At 37.0% G+C, this 17,020-nt stretch overlaps 1 protein-coding gene across 11 annotated transcripts in view; it reads left to right on the forward strand.

Moving 5' to 3' along the window:
• The window catches only part of CADPS2 (calcium dependent secretion activator 2), a 479,588-nt gene that overhangs the window by 309,620 nt on the left and 152,948 nt on the right, over positions 1-17,020 (forward strand). For all 11 annotated transcript variants that reach the window (XM_088799948.1, XM_088799951.1, XM_088799947.1 and 8 more), the window contains 2 exons: positions 13,066-13,174; positions 14,255-14,455. In XM_088799948.1, the coding sequence (XP_088656074.1) occupies positions 13,066-13,174; positions 14,255-14,455 (310 nt within the window). The remainder of the gene's footprint in view (positions 1-13,065; positions 13,175-14,254; positions 14,456-17,020) is intronic.

The raw sequence follows: 17,020 nt of genomic DNA on the forward strand, positions 1-17,020 counted from the left end.
TTTGGCAGGTGAGTTTCAAGGTAATCCTCTACTCCTTACTTGATTTTCTAGCATTTGATCACAAGAATCAAAAGTTACAGGACAAACTAGTATACTTTTATTGTCGCCCATAAAATGGCTTAGAAATGGAAGAAAAATTTTTGAAATCATTAATTGGTATGTCTTTGAGGAACATTAACCATGTCTTTGGGGTGCTAGAAGGTTCTCCCAATAATCAAACTATGTTTAACATTTTAAAAGGCAAAATTCAGTTTAAAGCAAAGTAGGTAAACCCATATACTCCATAATTAAAATTTAGGAAAAACACCACCTAACCGTAATGAATTCAGATTTATTCTACTTGAGGCATCATCTTACGATCTGAAGTTATATTTAAGCATTATATCTTTACACAAACGTATGTACATACATGTACTCACACAGGGCATCCATTGCCCAAATGTCCTGAGATAGAAATGCCAGTACTTGGCATCCTCTCCGAGTTTTACATATAATCGAATTTTCCTTTCAATTCCATATGTATTGGGAAGACAAATTGAATGCACGCTCTTCAAAATCAAGATGGCTATGTGTGGAGATTCAATGAGAATGCCCCATTGGGAGGAACCAGGTAGTGTTTATTCATATTTTTAAAGACAGCTCTCATTCTATCGGCACATAGCTCGTAGGTCCATACCTGCAGGCTGCATTATTGAAAGGTGAAGGAGTCATTTTTCCAGGGAGGACAGTGTCCCCCTGCTGTGTCGCTGCTGCCGTCAGCAGAATGGAGCTCTGGTGATAATGTGAATCTCTTCACCACTTGTGAGTGTGTATTATATGTGAGTGATATAGCTGGAGACTAGCCATCCGCCCAAGAATTTGTACTTAGAAAAATTGATTGCGGGTCAGGTTTGGCCAGCTGCAAAGTCATTGTTCAAAGCGAACTCTCGAGGAGCTGCTGAGGTGAAAAGACTTTGCAAAGACTCATACATAAACAAGTAAATCAGAGTTGAAAATGGGAAAATGAATTGTTTATTAATGTGGGCTGTTTATTTAGCTTCTAAGTAAAATTAGTTTTGGTCCCGGTTTAGATTGTGAAACCAGTATAGTTAAAGTATTAAACAGATTTTCATGTTTTTTAAGAAGCTGCATTTTGTTTTTTTAATGAAGGTAAATTTTGGTTCATACCAAATTGAAAGAACAGTAATTTGGAAGAATATGTTTGAAATCTTACCAAAATTAACTTATATACATTTCTTATTCATTTTTCTTATGCTTATTTAGTGTTTTAGTGTTTGGTGGCTGTCATTGATACAAAGTACTTATGATACTAATAAATTTTAGTTTGTTGTAATAAAACCATTTAGTAGCTTTAAAATTATCTTTGTATTTATGGTTTAACCAAACTGAAGTATTTCATAATTCTGCATTCTGTTAATGCCCCTAGGTATTGCATATTCTGTGGTAAATCCAAAAATTCCTGAAGCACTCACCTATTAATACAATGATTGCTATGTGTCATCTAATATTTATTAAGCAGTTGTATAGGCATTTATGTTAAGCACTTTTAACACATTATTTACTCTTCAGAATAAGGTATGTGTGAGGGTAGGTATTATTATCCCCATTGTACAGATAAAATTGATGTACAAAGGGATTATATCATTTACTCAGAATTGTGCAATCAGGGTGTGGTAGTCAGGGGATCCAGTCCAGTGTTATCGACTCTAGAGACTAAGCTCTTATTTCCTCTGTCATAATGCTATGATTAAATTGATGCACACAGCTGCAGTTGATCTAAGACGAACAGATATATGAATAATCACTGCGGAGCATTAATTTCCTGAGGTACAAAGCAACATTACTACATTATGGAAATGGCCAATGCGTGATGGCGTAAAAAGTCCCATGCCTCATGGAGGCCACGTAAGTGCGTGACATCACTGGGAACAGAAGTAAACATCTATGTTGTTTTGGCCCCATATCAAAGTGTTCACTGCTTGCTGCCGATGTGTCAGAATCATGACTTGAAGTTGCTGCAAACAACAGCAGGCTATCAAGACATAATGTTAATTACATATCAGCTGAGTTGGCACAGGATGTAAACAGTCAACCATGCCACTGACTGATCCAACGTGCTGCAAACATACGAGAAGCCCTGTTAGTGAGATGCTATCAAAATGCACTTTAAACTGAAAGAAGTGGCTGCCCCAGCCTGTTGACATCTGAAATGCTCAGCACACGTGGCGATGCACTGCCACAGGCTGCTGTCACGTAGTGGAGAATGCCAGGGCTGCATGAAAACATATGGCCCAAGTTTAGTCCTAGGCCATCAGCTGATGTTTGCTTATAGTACTGGGAGGTGAACAAATACACTGCTTCAGATCCAGAAAGCCAGATAGTGGCTCTCGGCCCTTATATTTTAAATTGACTTAAAATTTACAATCCCAGGACCTGCTCAATGTAGGATAAAATTCAACCATACAGAAATATTTATGGTAGAAAATGGAAGGCCCCCACGAGTACCCATCCCAGCATCACCTCCTTATTCCATTCTCCTTCCCAGAAGTAGCCAAGTCACCATTCCTAGAAATGTGGCTTTCTAAACTTTCATCCTTGAGAGAATCATTCCATACATAGTTCTTCTGTGAATTGTTTTGATCCTCTTTAAAAAACATATCACAGATAAGTTGCCATGTCAACATATAAAAACCCACCTTGTTCCTTTAATTGCATGATTGGATTCCACAGTATGGATGAACATGATTTATGTAACAATTCTGCTTTTTTTGACATTTCAGTTCCCTTATTTTTAAAATCAACAAACAATGCTAGAATAAATATGTATGTAATTCTCATATATTAATCTTTGTGTGTATGTGGGAATATTTCTATGGAACTGCAATTGCAAGGCTAATGATCACGAATGCCTATAATATGAAGAAAGATTACAAAGCTTTAAATGACGCATCAGTGCTTAAATATTCACCAAAACTTTGGCTTGTTTTTTTCATTTAAGTCATTTTTTATAATTAGGAAGTAGTCATATACCAAGTTGCATGTGATATTTTATCTTTTAAATGCACATCTCGAATATGAAGAACAATTGAAAATTATTTTGGTTGTGGGGCTTATTTGAAACAAAATGTCAGAGGAAAGTAATTTTTTCTTACTTTAGGTTTTCATTTTTAAGATAACTTTTGCTCTGTAATAATTAAGTTTTCCATGGGAAAAAAGATAATGGCCATATTTATTTATAGAATTTATTCTTGAACATTAACAAACTGAATGCATGTATTCTTCAAAATAGTTCTAAAATACCTGAAAATTATCACTTACCGATATATAGCTCAAGAGCTAAAATTATAAAACAAGACAGAGAGAAGGTGGAGTGAGAATAGGGCCGTATTTGCTAAGGAGAATCTCACGATCAGTCCGTGAGCCAAATGCAAAAATTCCTCTTTTTACATATACATACCCTGGGTTCCCTTACAGTTTTTGTTATTTTCATGTTTAGATTCCAGGGAAATGTCTGACTCCTACAAGAAAGAGCAAAGAACCTATGAATTAGAATTGTACAATAGTGTGAAATCCGAATTAAATTTTAAGAGGCTTAATTTTTTTAATTGTTTTTACAGTACTCCATTTTAAAATGCTGTATGTGTATATTGATGTATATGTGTGTATTCCTACGCATATTAGTATATATCGTAACATGTACACATAGTGTGCCTGCCACATAGTAAAGATAAAGTGTTTGTTACGTACATGAATATCATCTGTTCTTTAATTTAGGTTCTTTCTCAGACCTCTATGTGGAACATAAAATTGACTTATATTTAAGCATACTTGAACTCATTTTCACATGGATTCCTACAATAGCATCCTAAATTTTCTTTCTGCTTCCACTATCCCCCATTATTCTTATAATGTTTTCTTCTCATGGCCAGATTAGTCAACTTGACGCATAACTCAGGTTTTGCCAATTTGCTGCTTAAATCCTTCCCTGACGTCTAACCCCTGAACACCATGTAGAGAAGTCCATACATGCTCTGGCCCCTGGCTTCCTTTTTGAGGTGTGTTTCTGTGTCAGCCAGCAACATCTTGACATGTTGTGCCCCCAGACTAAGTGCAGTGCCAAGCATTGGAGTTTAGCACCTCTAAGTCAGCCCCCCACCCCCGTTTTCAAACGTACCTCAAATAAATGTATAATATAGGTTTATTGTTTAAGTGTGATTTCTGTGCAAATATGCCTTTGAGATGAGTCCCCTACGTGCCTTCAGCCCCGTTGATGTTTGGCTGCCCCATCTTTCCTTTTGACTGCTCTGCCTTCATTTTCCCCATGGCTGGCTCATTCTACCTTCCCATTTTAGGTATCAGGTCCAATGTCACCTCAAATTGGCCTTTTCTACCCACCCAATCTAAAGTACCCCTCCACGCACTCCCTGTCACATTACCTTGTTTTATATTTTCAGAGAGTTTATATTTAATCAAAATTATTTCTATTTATGTTTTTTTATTATCTCTTTAACCTTTCTAGAATATATGATCCATGAAACTAAGGCCCTTGTCTTTCTTACAGTCTACTGTGAATAGACACTAAATATTTGTTAAATAAATGAATCTATGTGAATCACTGTGAGCATTGTTTTTAAAAGACTGCCTTTCCTCTTTCTAATTTACATTCACTGATTGCTAAATCTTTTTTATGCCATTTGGTCAAGACTCTAACTATATATTTCCCTGAAATCCATCATGGTCTTGAAGATGTATTCATTTTCCTTGATTAAATTAAGCTCTGGGATTTTTCTTTTTTATTTTAATAACTGTAACAGCACCTTTGGCCTCTGCCAAGAACATTTCCAGCTAAGGATTTTTAAGCCTTAATCTTTACTGAAATTAGATGGTGGCAGTTGCTAAGCTGCCAGCTGTTAACATGTCCCTGCAGTAGGAACACTGCACACAAACCTGAAGCCTGTGGTCTCTAAAAACTAATAAGCAGCACTTACACGTGTGGACATGGACAAGTGCTGAGCAGGTTGGCGACGGGAAAGGGAATGGGAGAACCTCCCATTGGTTCCCCAGGCCAGATGCAGGTCCCGTGGTGGGAACCCAGCCACTTAAGGTGCTCCCGCAAAGGCGGTGATGCTAAAGCCTGATTTAATGCTGCTGTCCTCAGATTAAAGGCTGCTTACATTCCCCAGTTCTCAACAAATCCATTCTTTATGGAAATTACTAAGAGTGGATTGGGTTAAGGAAATGAAATGTTTATCATTGCTCTGTCTTTCCGCTGAAAGGATTTGCAGTTGCAATAGAGTATATTATAGAAGCTTTGTTCAGTAATATACAAATAAGCTTATAGATAAAAACAACTAGATCAGAACAGGTCAGACCACCTGTTTCTATACAACTCCCTGGCATGTGGTGATGGGGGAGAGTAGGGTCTACAAGACTACCTCCAACCAGGAGCACAGAGAGCTGGTGACCCCCGGATCCCCAGTTTATCTTTCAGCAGCCTATTGTAAATATTAGTGCCGGCAGATACTCACAGTTCTTTCAGAGTGTAACTTCTCCATATTACCCTTAATCTGGATACTGGTTTAGCAAACCAGGAGCTGCAAAGTATCAACACTATTCAGAAGGATTCGCTTGAATTTACACTACAGGTTCATTTTAGTGTTTGTCTCAGGAATGGGGTTTACCATGACCTTGCAAAGGAGATGAGTGAAAGTGAAAATTTGGGGAGCTATTAGAGGAATCAAAAGAAGCATAAAATGCAGCACTATTTTATGGAATTAGAATTAGGAGCCAATGCGTCAGAAGGATGATATTATTCAGTTAGTTGCTCTTGGAACCAATGTATTTGAAAGCCAAACTGCACCTTTTTAAGTTGTCTCCTGGGTCAGATTTCCTAATTGTAATGACAGCTTTGCTAGTCACTGGTATCTTGTTACCCTTCCATCTGCACTCTTCGTTAAAACTCCGGGCCGTTACCTATGATGGATTCTGGATCCAAAGCTGGGTGACTTTTGAAATAATAAAATTAACAAAATATTAAAAGAAGTACAATGTAAAACAACTATTTGATACTCTCTCATTTAAATCGCTGTGGCTTCAGACAGTAGGTGATTCCTCTAAACCTGCGAATTTTTTTGTTTGGGGGTGTTTTTCTTAGTATCTCTAAAGATCTTGAAATTGGTCCTTACAATTTTATATATCCATCATATTAAGAAATAATTGTATTACGGCTAGCTGGAAATACAATATTTAAAAATAAAGCATAACACAGCATCTGGACCTATACTTCAAGTTCTTGTATAAATAAAAAAAGCAACACTGATGTAAGCATTTTACACAACATATAGAAAAAACAAGTAGCCTTTTGACAAGTTATTTTTAAGGCTAGATCTTAAATGGTAAGCAAATTTTTAGCATTTTAGGTGTGTTACACATATCATGTGTAGATTCTTTAATGCATGACAGCATATGAACATCATTTATGTAAAGAGCTTTAGAGATTAGTCATTTTTTGTTTTAAGACAATGTAAAAATATACATTAAAATATACATTCAAGATGATTTCCATTAGAAATAGAGGGAGTGATATCTAAAACTACGTTTAGAGGCATCTACTCTCTTCCTTAGTTTCTTGTTCATTTATGTGTTCATTCAACAAATATCTTTGTTGCTTTCAGTTTTATATCCCACGTGTCAGTGAAATCATATGGTTCTCTGATATCTGATATGTGGGATATAAAACTGAAAGCAACAAAGGAACGAGACAAACAAAAAAACAAAAACTGATAGACACAGATAACAGTCTAGTGGTTATCAGAGGGTAGGGGGGTTACCAGAGGGTAAGGTAGATGAGAGTAAATGGGGTCAAATATATGGTGATGGAAGGAGAACTGACTCTGGGTGGTGAACACACAATGTGATCTATAGATGATGTATCACAGAATTGTACACTTGGAACCTATGTAACTTTACTAACCATTGTCACCCCAATAAACTTTTAAAAATAATTAATAGTTGAAAAACAAAAAAAGTACCTTCAACAACATAGTCTCTGTGTTCCTAATGGATAGACACAAATTATGAGAGTGGGGGCAAAGAGGAAGGGAGAGAACCAAATGAGGCTGGGAAAACAGAAGACCAAGCGTGAAAATCAGCGGTCCCCAGATCATTCACAGCATAAAAGCGTGTGTCCAGAAAAACAGTTCAATCCCCCAAATCAGTCACCTTCACTCTGTTACAGCAACAAACTGCATCTCTAACCCAAAATGAAATGACTCTTGGAAGACACAAAGAATAAAGTGAAAAAATGATGGTTCCCTAACAACCGGGTTTGATTTATTGTGGGGCGGGGGGGGGGAGGCATGGGGGGGAACCACTGCGTAACCGGCAAGCATTGTGCTCCATACTCTACATCAGTTACCGCTACCTTGTTTCCCCAAAAATAAGACCTAGCCGGACAATCAGTTCTAATGTGTCTTTTTGAGCAAAAATTAATATAAGACCCAGTATTTATATTATATTATATTATATTATATTATATTATATTATATTATATTATATTATATTTTGACCCAGTCTTACATTATAGTAAATAAGACCGGGTCTTATATTAATTTTTTGCTCCAAAATATGCATTAGAGCTGATTGTCCGGCTAGGTCTTATTTTCAGGGAAACACGGTAATTCTCTCAAAACCTGGTAACATACATTATTGTCTCCATTATAGAAAATCAAACTGAGGTGTGTAAGGGTTAAAGTGATTTGCCCAAGGTCTTGTCAAAGATAAGTTGAAAAGAATAAGGAGAAGTAATTGAGAGGCAAATGAAAATGGGACTTATCCCCCTTCACTTACAATTGAAATACCTTAGTATGGTTGTCTTCAAAGTCCTTTTCTGTCCACGTTATAAATAGACCCTGTTCAATGTCTTTCTCCTTACTCTGCTTTATTTTTCTTCAAAACAACTCATCATCCAAAGTTGTTTTAGGTATCTCTTTATTGCAATTCAGTCTCCATTCTAACTGTGAGATTGATTTTTTTTTTTCCTGATTCTGATGCTGGGAACATTGCTGTAGCCTCAAGGCCTAGAAAAATTCACTGTAGATGGTCAGTAAATATTTGTTGAATAAATAAATAAGAAATGGGGAGGTGAAATACCCAGGAGAACACAGAGGAAGATATGAACATTGTAAATGCACATGAAACTAAAGTCAGTTATTTACCGTTCCGGCTAGCAAGCAATGAAGAACTCATTTCCAGATCTCTAAAGGACCGAGAAAGGACCAGATATATCTTCCTAAAAGACCAGGTAGGAAGGAAGACTCACATCGGTCTTCAAACTGTTTTGTAATATGTCCCTTAAAATAATTTTGTACAACTATAGATTGTTGTAAACTTTTCATCATCGATACAAATAGTTGCAATGGATGCAGGTTCTAAAATAAAAACAGTAAATCAATTGTGAATATGCCCAATAAAATCTGAATTCTGTTGTGATTTTGTAGGACATAAGTATTATCTTCTTGCTCACTCTATCCTTCTTAATTATCCTGCAATTAAAGAGAAAAGTCTACAAAATCGGACTAAACAAATGTTGAAGTTCTAACCCCCAGTACCTCTGAATGTGACCTTACTTGGAAATAGCGTTGTTAGATATAATTAAGGTGCAGTCATACAGGAGTAGTGTGGGCCCCAATCCAGTATAACTTATAAAAAGAGGGAATTTGGGAACAAACATGGGTTCTGGGAGAACGCTATGTGAGATGAAGGCAGAGGTGGAGATGCTACTTCGACAAGCCTACAAATGCCCAAAATTCCCAGCAAACCAGGGGAAGCGAGGAGAGCAACAAGGAACAGAGATTCTCCCACCCAGTTACTAAAAAGAACCATAGTATTATTTTCATTTTTGTTGTCTTGTTCTTTTCTTTTACTTTTGAACCTCCTTATACATTTTCACCTTAAATGCAATATAGTCCACATGTGTTTTAAGTTTGGCAAAGGTGTGTAATATGAGAAGCACTTAGATGCCCCGAGTGTATGTATAAATTGGAAAGTAGTTTGGCGGTATCTACTAAAGATGCCCTACAAACTAATGATTCTACTCCTTGGTGTAGTTCTTCATTAGCTCTCATTCTTGTGGTAGGATGTGTAACAGGATGTCCACTGTGGAATGGCTTGTAAGGGCAAGTGGAAGATACTCAAGGCCATCCCATGACATTGGGCCAAGGGTGACAATTCAAGTAATGGATTATGTATCAAGATAATTAAACATCATGTTGATTTTTGGGGCCGGGGGGTGTTGCAGAAGAATGAATATGATTCATTTATATGAAGTTTCTAAAAATGTACCAAAAATATTTGATTTTATTTATCAATTTACCTATGTGATGTTGTGATTTATTATAAGAAATATATATATAGGCATACCTGGGAGATATTGCAGGTTTGGTTCCAGACCACCTCAATAAAGCCAGTATCACAATAAAGCACATCATAATCTTTTTGCTGGCATAGGGTCTCACCTTTAATTTGTTAAAAATGCAAATTAAAGAGTCATGAGAGTGAAAAGGTATCTTTTGTTGTGTTAATCAGGTGACTTCTAGACCCAACCTAAGGATGGAGACTAGTTGCCAGGACCAGTCTTGTGATTAAAGGATTGAACCTTTCAGTCCCAATCCCCTGACCTTGCAGGGGAGAGGGGCTGGCGAAGGAGTCAGTCACCAGTGGCCCATGATCTAATGAGTCATGCCTGTGTAATGAGCTGTCATAAAAATTCAAACGGGGGGTTTTGGAGAGCTTTCAGGTTGGTTAACATGTGGGGATGTGGGGATAGCGGCACACCTGGAGAGGGATGGAAGCTCCGTGCCTTTCCCCAGGCCTTGTCCTATGCATTCCTTCCGTCTGGCTGTTCCTGAGTTTTATCCTGTTATAATAAACCAGTAATCTAGTCAGGAAAATGCTTCTCTGAGTTCTTGGAGCCTCTCTAGCAAATTTAACTCAAGAAGGGAGGGGGCCTTGGGAACTTCTGATGTACAGCCAGTCTGGCAGAAGTACAGGTAATATCTTGGACTTGCAACTGCCCTCAGAAGTACAGCAAGGGGGTCGTGGGGACCTCCAGTCTGTAGCTGGTTAGTCAGAAGCACAGGCAACAACCTGGGCTGAGACCAGTGTCTGAAGGGGTGGGGACCTGGGGTGGGAAGTCTTGTAGGAAGACTGAACTGGTACCGGTGGGATCTGATGCTGTCTCTGGGCGTATAGCGTCAGAATTGAATTACATTGTAGGACCCCCAGCTGGTGTCCAGGTTATTGCTTGTGTTTGGTGTGGACAACCCACCCACACCACACACACGCGCGCACACGGGTTTTGTGTCCAGGAACCTAAAATAACTTACATTTAATCAAAGTTTTATAACATGCATGGAAATAATACACAAAATATTCAGCATGGCATTTACAGCTGGTGAGAGAGAGAAAAAGAAATGGATTTCATTAGATATCCATTAACTGCATGTTCTTAGGAAATAAACAAAAAATCTTAAAGCATATATGAGTGTATACACACACACACTCACACACAAAAGATTATGATTCAACAAAGCTGAATGGTGGGTGTACCTGGGATGTCAAAAAAATGTACACATTTTAAGTGATGTTATCTATGTCTTTTCAAAGTTAAATTGAATTACAGTAACAATGTGTGTAGTGTGACGTTCATTCAAAAGATGGCATTAAATGAATGCTAGCGTCTTTCATTGTATTACAATTTTAACATAGTTTTTTCCTTCCTTAAAATGTGTATACATTTTTTGGCACCCTCAGTATACATGTTAGTATATTATTGTACTTTTGTTTATGTTCGAAATATTTCAAAATATTTTAAAGATAATACGTTAAATCACTCTGGAAGAATCGTGGGACTTTGGACTGAGTTATTGTCCGTAAGTAAGAGAATGAGCTTCCTTTTAGAATAAATAATAGAATGTAATGTTACTACTGTGTATTGCTCACCACCCCACAACCCCCTCAAAACACACGCAATCATACCTTTTTACACAAGGAAACTGAAACCTACTTGAATAAGAAACCCCTCCGGGAGCCCTGGTTTTCTCTGTAAGCCTTACACATAGGCAGGTGAAAAAGTAAATTCACTGATAGTCTATGAGATGAGGAAAGAAAAAGCAAAGGAAAACTTACGAATAGCAAGAACCACGGTCTCAAGTTATCAACCTCACTCTTCTCAAACAAGGCTTTGTGGGGGGTTTTGTTTTTGTTTTGTTTTTCTAAATGGAAATAGCTGTACTTTTTTATTATTAAAAAGTAACTCATATTCTTTGAAAACAACTCACTAAAAAAGTAATTTAAAATAACCTATAATTTCACCACCTAATCTATTAATATTCTATATGTATCCTTCTATTTATGTGTAAGTAGAGTGTTTTCCAAAAAGCACACTCTGTATTTTTGTTTTTAACCTACTCTTTATGTTGTAATATATCTTAGAAATAGTTCGACGTCCAGAAAAAAAAAATCTGTCATAATGTCTTTTAATGGCTGTATAGCATTATTACCGTGTGGTCATGCCGTGATGTAGTTAACCAAACCACTGTTGGTTTTCCCAGTTTTTCTTATGTGCAGTTCTGCAGTGAACACGTTGCACGTGCATCTTTGAATATTTGTCCACTTGTCTCCTTGGGATAAGTTTTTAGAAGACTTGCTTGGTCGAAGGGAATACATAATAAATAGTCCGGGTTTCCCGAGAGGCCAGCAGGCAGGAAATTCACAGAGGAACGGATGGTGCAGAATTTCCTCTACTCTAGGGAACTTCAGCTTTTGCTTTTACCTGTCACCCTGTGTTGGTAGATGTTAGTTCTTTGTTGAATATGTATTTTGCATACGTCTTCTCTTAGTCTGTGGCGTCGCCTTTTTACTTTTTTCATGGTGTCCTTCAGTTCAGAGAATTTCTTCATTTTAGTGTAGTCCACGTGATCATTTTTTCTTTTATAAGTAGCTCCTTTCTGAGTCCTCGTTGAGTAATCTGCATCTATTGGAAGATATTTTTGTGTTTCCTTGGTTTCATGTTGTGCTTAAAATTGGAAAGGGACATAATTAACAATAATCAACCTCTTTTCCATGGCATCTGGTGTTGTAGGATATTTTGCAATTTAGATATTTATTAATCCACCAGACATTCTTTTCTCCTGCTAGGAGCAGCTCCACCCCCTCTCTGTTTTGGAGGAACTTCTAAGAGCCGAAAGTGTTCAACATTGTTTGGTGGAGATGTGAGCTCATGACCCAAACCGGGCAACACTGGTACTTTTGTAGCCCCTCAGCCACAGTGATTGGTCCAAAATGGCCTTGTGACCCAAGCTAGAACATCAGGGAGGTGACTGCAGAGATGTCAGCAGCAGTGGTTCTAGCCCAGGGAGACTTCAGCACAAGAACACGAAACCAGTTCCACAAGAGCAGCAGAAAGGAGAGAGCAGATCTCCCCAGTGCTAAGTTTCTGGCTGCCTAAAACTTACTCCACCCTAGAACTTCCTGTGGGTCTGGCATGTGAGCCAATAAATCCCCAAATTTTATTGAGATCCTTTTTGAGTTTTCCACTTTGGTTAAAAGTCTTGAAATAAGTATGCTTAAAAGTGTGGGTCCATTACCATATACATTTGAGAATGCTCCGAATATATCTCACTCTTAGGGAAACTGAACAATGTGTCTTAGCATACTAAAAGCCTGCAGTGAAAGAAGCCTGTTTATCTTTGTTTAACCCAGTGATTCCTAGACTTATTTTTTACATGAATACATTTTTATGGTGCTTCTGTTAACATCTCATAGAATGTTGGCCAGCAGGTCATCGATTTGGGAAATGCTGCCTCGTAGGCATGGAAGGTCCATCTCATCTGCAAGCTGACAAGTGAAAGGCACTGTAATCCTGAAGCTAGGTTTTGGGAAATGTTCACGTTTCATATTTTATGTACAAATTCTGTTATTTTCCATTTGGACAAAAAGTCTTCTGATAAAGAAATCTAAAAGGTAAATTGAACGCAACCAATCTGCAAACTTTTTCTCATACAGGTTAGCCAATACACCTTTGCTATGTGCAGTTACAGAGAAAAAAAGTCTGAACCACAGGAATTAATGCAGCTTGAAGGATACACTGTGGATTACACCGACCCCCATCCAGGTAATTTTAAGTGGAATCACTTAACCTGCCATTCACGTATTCATGAAATTCTCATAATATCCTGTGTCGGTTCTACATTGCAGTCTCCACTCAATAAAATGGGATGCACATTTCATGTATATCCTGGAACAAGACTTTATGAAATGCAGATTCGATCTTTTTGACAGCTGCTTGGTTTTAGCCATAACTCATCTTCTCTCTTAATATAAGGATGAAATATGTAGAAGTTTCTATAATAGAGAAACTATATGAAAAATATCATCAATGCTTACCTAAACCTGATTACTGGAAAGGAAAAAGATACAAGAGACAAAAATAGGGAGAGAAACAGCAAATGAATTATTATGTATTCTACCTATTTTCTCCCCAGCAACACATTCTTGTTCTTCTCTCCTTCCTTTTGTTTTAATACTTGGTGTAGTACTAGATGCTTGATTTCTAAAACGGATGAGGGAGTGAGTGAATGAAAGACTATGTGGAGATTAGTGACATTAATAAAGTGATATTAAGAAATATATAGGTTGATAAATATAGAAATTAAGAAATTAATATATGAAGATTAAAATAGAAATTTGCGATCACACTCACTAGTCAGTCATTTAAAAAGGCAAAATACCTTTTCGGTGAAAGAATTTTGCAAAAAAATAAAATACTCTAGAACGTAAGTATCACTTTTGCCTTAGCTGTATTTTTTTCCTGCTAAATTGATCGGGTACGTATTTCCCCTGCCTGTAGAATGAGGAATGTGCCAACCAATAAGCACTTTCTTCTCTGGCATGAAAGATCAGACTATACTATGCATTTCCGTGGGATAGGCGTGTATGTCTTGCCGAGTGCTACTGTGTCATGGACAGTTTATTTCCCTCAATTATTTTTAACTTCCCAAGAGATATGGAAATCTAAACCTTTCTCTTATTTTTCCTGCAATTCCTGGATTGTGGGTTTGATCCTCAACTAAAAGTCGTTTAAAGTACTGAGCTGCTAATATCAAATCAGTTCTCTTCCATGAGACCGTTGAGTGAATGAAATTAAAACCTGCCAAGTGTGTAAGTTTTTAATGGTGTCTTTCTTCCTCCACAGGCCTCCAAGGTGGTAAGATGTTCTTTAACGCGGTTAAAGAAGGAGACACTGTTATATTTGCCAGTGATGATGAACAGGATAGAATATTATGGGTTCAAGCCATGTACAGGGCCACAGGTCAATCATATAAGCCCATTCCTGCAATTCAAGCCCAGAAGCTGAACCCTAAAGGAGGAGCTCTCCATACAGATGCTCAGCTTTGTAAGTTTTGTGAAAAAATAATTTGATTATCAATGAATAACCTTAATACAATATAAAATTGTCTGAAGCAAATTTGTTCAGCATTGTCATTTACAACATTAACTGATTCATAATTGAATAAAAATAGTTTCGTATTAGTAGTCATAGAGTCAGTTATGTAATTTTTCACACAGATCTTGAGTAAGTGTTGCCGGTGGTTTTCAATCATGAATTTGCCAAGCATTGTGGTATCTCTGGGAATCTCAAAAACATATAAGAAAGTTTTCCAAAGCTTCTCAAAAGAAATTTTATTTTAACTTACTGCAATGTGAACTTATGTGCCCTATACAGATGGCAAAATCAAATTGATTGGCCTTGATAGATTTTAGAATACCAAAATGATGAGCCATCACTCTCTAGAGTTGTTCTTAAGAACAACTTAATTATCCAGAAGGATAATGGGACTGTTTTCTGTTATAGATTAATAAAAAAGATTAAGTCATCAAGCCAACTTTCTTTTTCTAAACACCTTAATATTCATGTAATTTTCTGCATGCTAATTTAAATCATTAAGAACTATGTTTTTCATTTGAATTTACAAGTGATTAATAATAAATTATGTAATAATAATAGAAACATATTCAAATATAGCTTTAATAATCATTAGACCAGATGTTCTAACTTGTTACACTTCTTTGCAAAACTTCTCTAGTTTCTCCTGTAATAAATCAGTTTGTCTATAACTTCCAGCTCAAATTCTGACTTTTTCAATCAGCACCCTTTTACTCTGAAAATTCTTGTCTAGGGGAGTACAACTTGACATACATTATTTTATTCTCCTTTTCTTTATGCATCAAATAACTACCCTCTTTTCTTTTTAGGCACCCTTCAGTATCGCATCTGGGCAGCTTAAAGACACTTTAAGCTCAAATAATTAAAGATGGAATATGTGCTCAACTCTAGTCACCTTTGTGCTTTAGGGTTTAAAGTATATATCTTTAGCGCTTAAAGTATATACTGTTCAATTTATCACAATCCATCTTCATGTGTTTTTATCACTTTGTGCACAGCATATGGACCTTACAATAGTATACTACCATTTCTCCCCTCCTGGCCTCTGGACCATTCTTGTCGTACAATTAACTTCTGCCTCTGTTGCAAATCCCACAATACATTGCTGCTATTATTATTATTATTATTATTATTATTATTATTATTGCCTTAAACAATTACCTTTTAAAGAAATTTAAGGGGGTGGCCGGTTAGCTTAGTTGGTTAGAGCATGGTGCTGGTACCACCAAGGTTACAGATTCAATCCCCACATGGGCCACTGGGAGCTGCGCCCTCCTTAAAATAAATAAATAAATAAATAAGATTTATTTAAAAAAAAAAAAAATTTAAATAATACGACAAAATGTTACATATTTACTACCACGTAGTTACCACTTCTGGCGCTCTTCATTCTCTTGTAGAGATATTTTATTAATACTTCTTCTTGAAGGACTTCCTTTGACTTTTCTTGCAGTGCAGATTCGATGGTGATGAATTTTTATTTATATATGAAAAAGTCTTTACCTTTGTTTTGAAAGAGTTTTTTTCTGTCAGTACTTTACAGATTTTGCTACACTCTCTGTGAAGTTGCTTTTTTATTCCCTGATGAGAAATGTGCTATCACTTTTGTTTGTTTCTTTCTACATAATATCTTTTTTCCCCTCTGACTGCTTTAAAGATTTTCTCTTTACACTGGCTTTGAGCAGTTTTATTATGATGTCCCTTGGTGTAGTTTTCTTTATGAAAATGTTCTTGACCTTTATTCTAAGACACAATTTAAGTAAGACACAGTTGAAAACCCTTTGATCCTTTCAGAGTTTGCTTTTAAGTTTTCTTAGGTGAAACTAAACAGTGTCTTGTCTAAGATTAATTTTCCCTGCTTCTGGACCAGGACTCTTCTTAAGGACTCTAACTGATGACCCCTGAATTTTGAGGTTTTATATTTTGTCTGTTGGGAACAAGTACTGTTCTGGGCTCTGTGTGAGTTTGGCGCAGTGTCCCCTGTAATCCTTTAGGGTGATTCTTTCCCTGGCCTCAGGTAGGTGCCTCACATGCATGAGGTGGTTAGTATTCAACTGAATACAGAAGGGGTTGGGGGAGAGAACAGTACCCTTCTCTGCAGACTCAGCCACCTCGGCCTTTCTGAATGGTCAGCTCCATGTTCTCAACTGAGGGAGACTACTGGCTCTTCCTGGGTTCTTGTTCCCTGTGCTACAGCTTTGGAAGTTTCTCCTGGCATTAACCTGGGGCAACTTAAGGCTTACCTCATTTATTTGCCATCTCTCAGGAATCACTCTCCTATGTTGCCTGATGTCCAATGTTTTGAGAACTGTTTCTTCTTTTTTTTTTTCTGAATTTTTCGTTGTTTCAGGTAGGAGGGTAAATCTGTTTTCAATTACACCATCCTGACCAAAAGCAGAAGGATTATTTCTTGTAAGTTAGAACAAGATGTCTTAGCCTTGACATTTTAACATTTTGGTCCAGGTAATTCTTTGTTTCCGGGGTTTGGGGAAGGTCTGTCCTCTGTATTATAGG

The sequence above is a fragment of the Rhinolophus sinicus genome, chromosome 8 (assembly GCF_057876585.1).
Source record: "Rhinolophus sinicus isolate RSI-liver-muscle chromosome 8, RSI-T2T, whole genome shotgun sequence".
NCBI classification, from domain to species: Eukaryota; Metazoa; Chordata; class Mammalia; order Chiroptera; family Rhinolophidae; genus Rhinolophus; species Rhinolophus sinicus.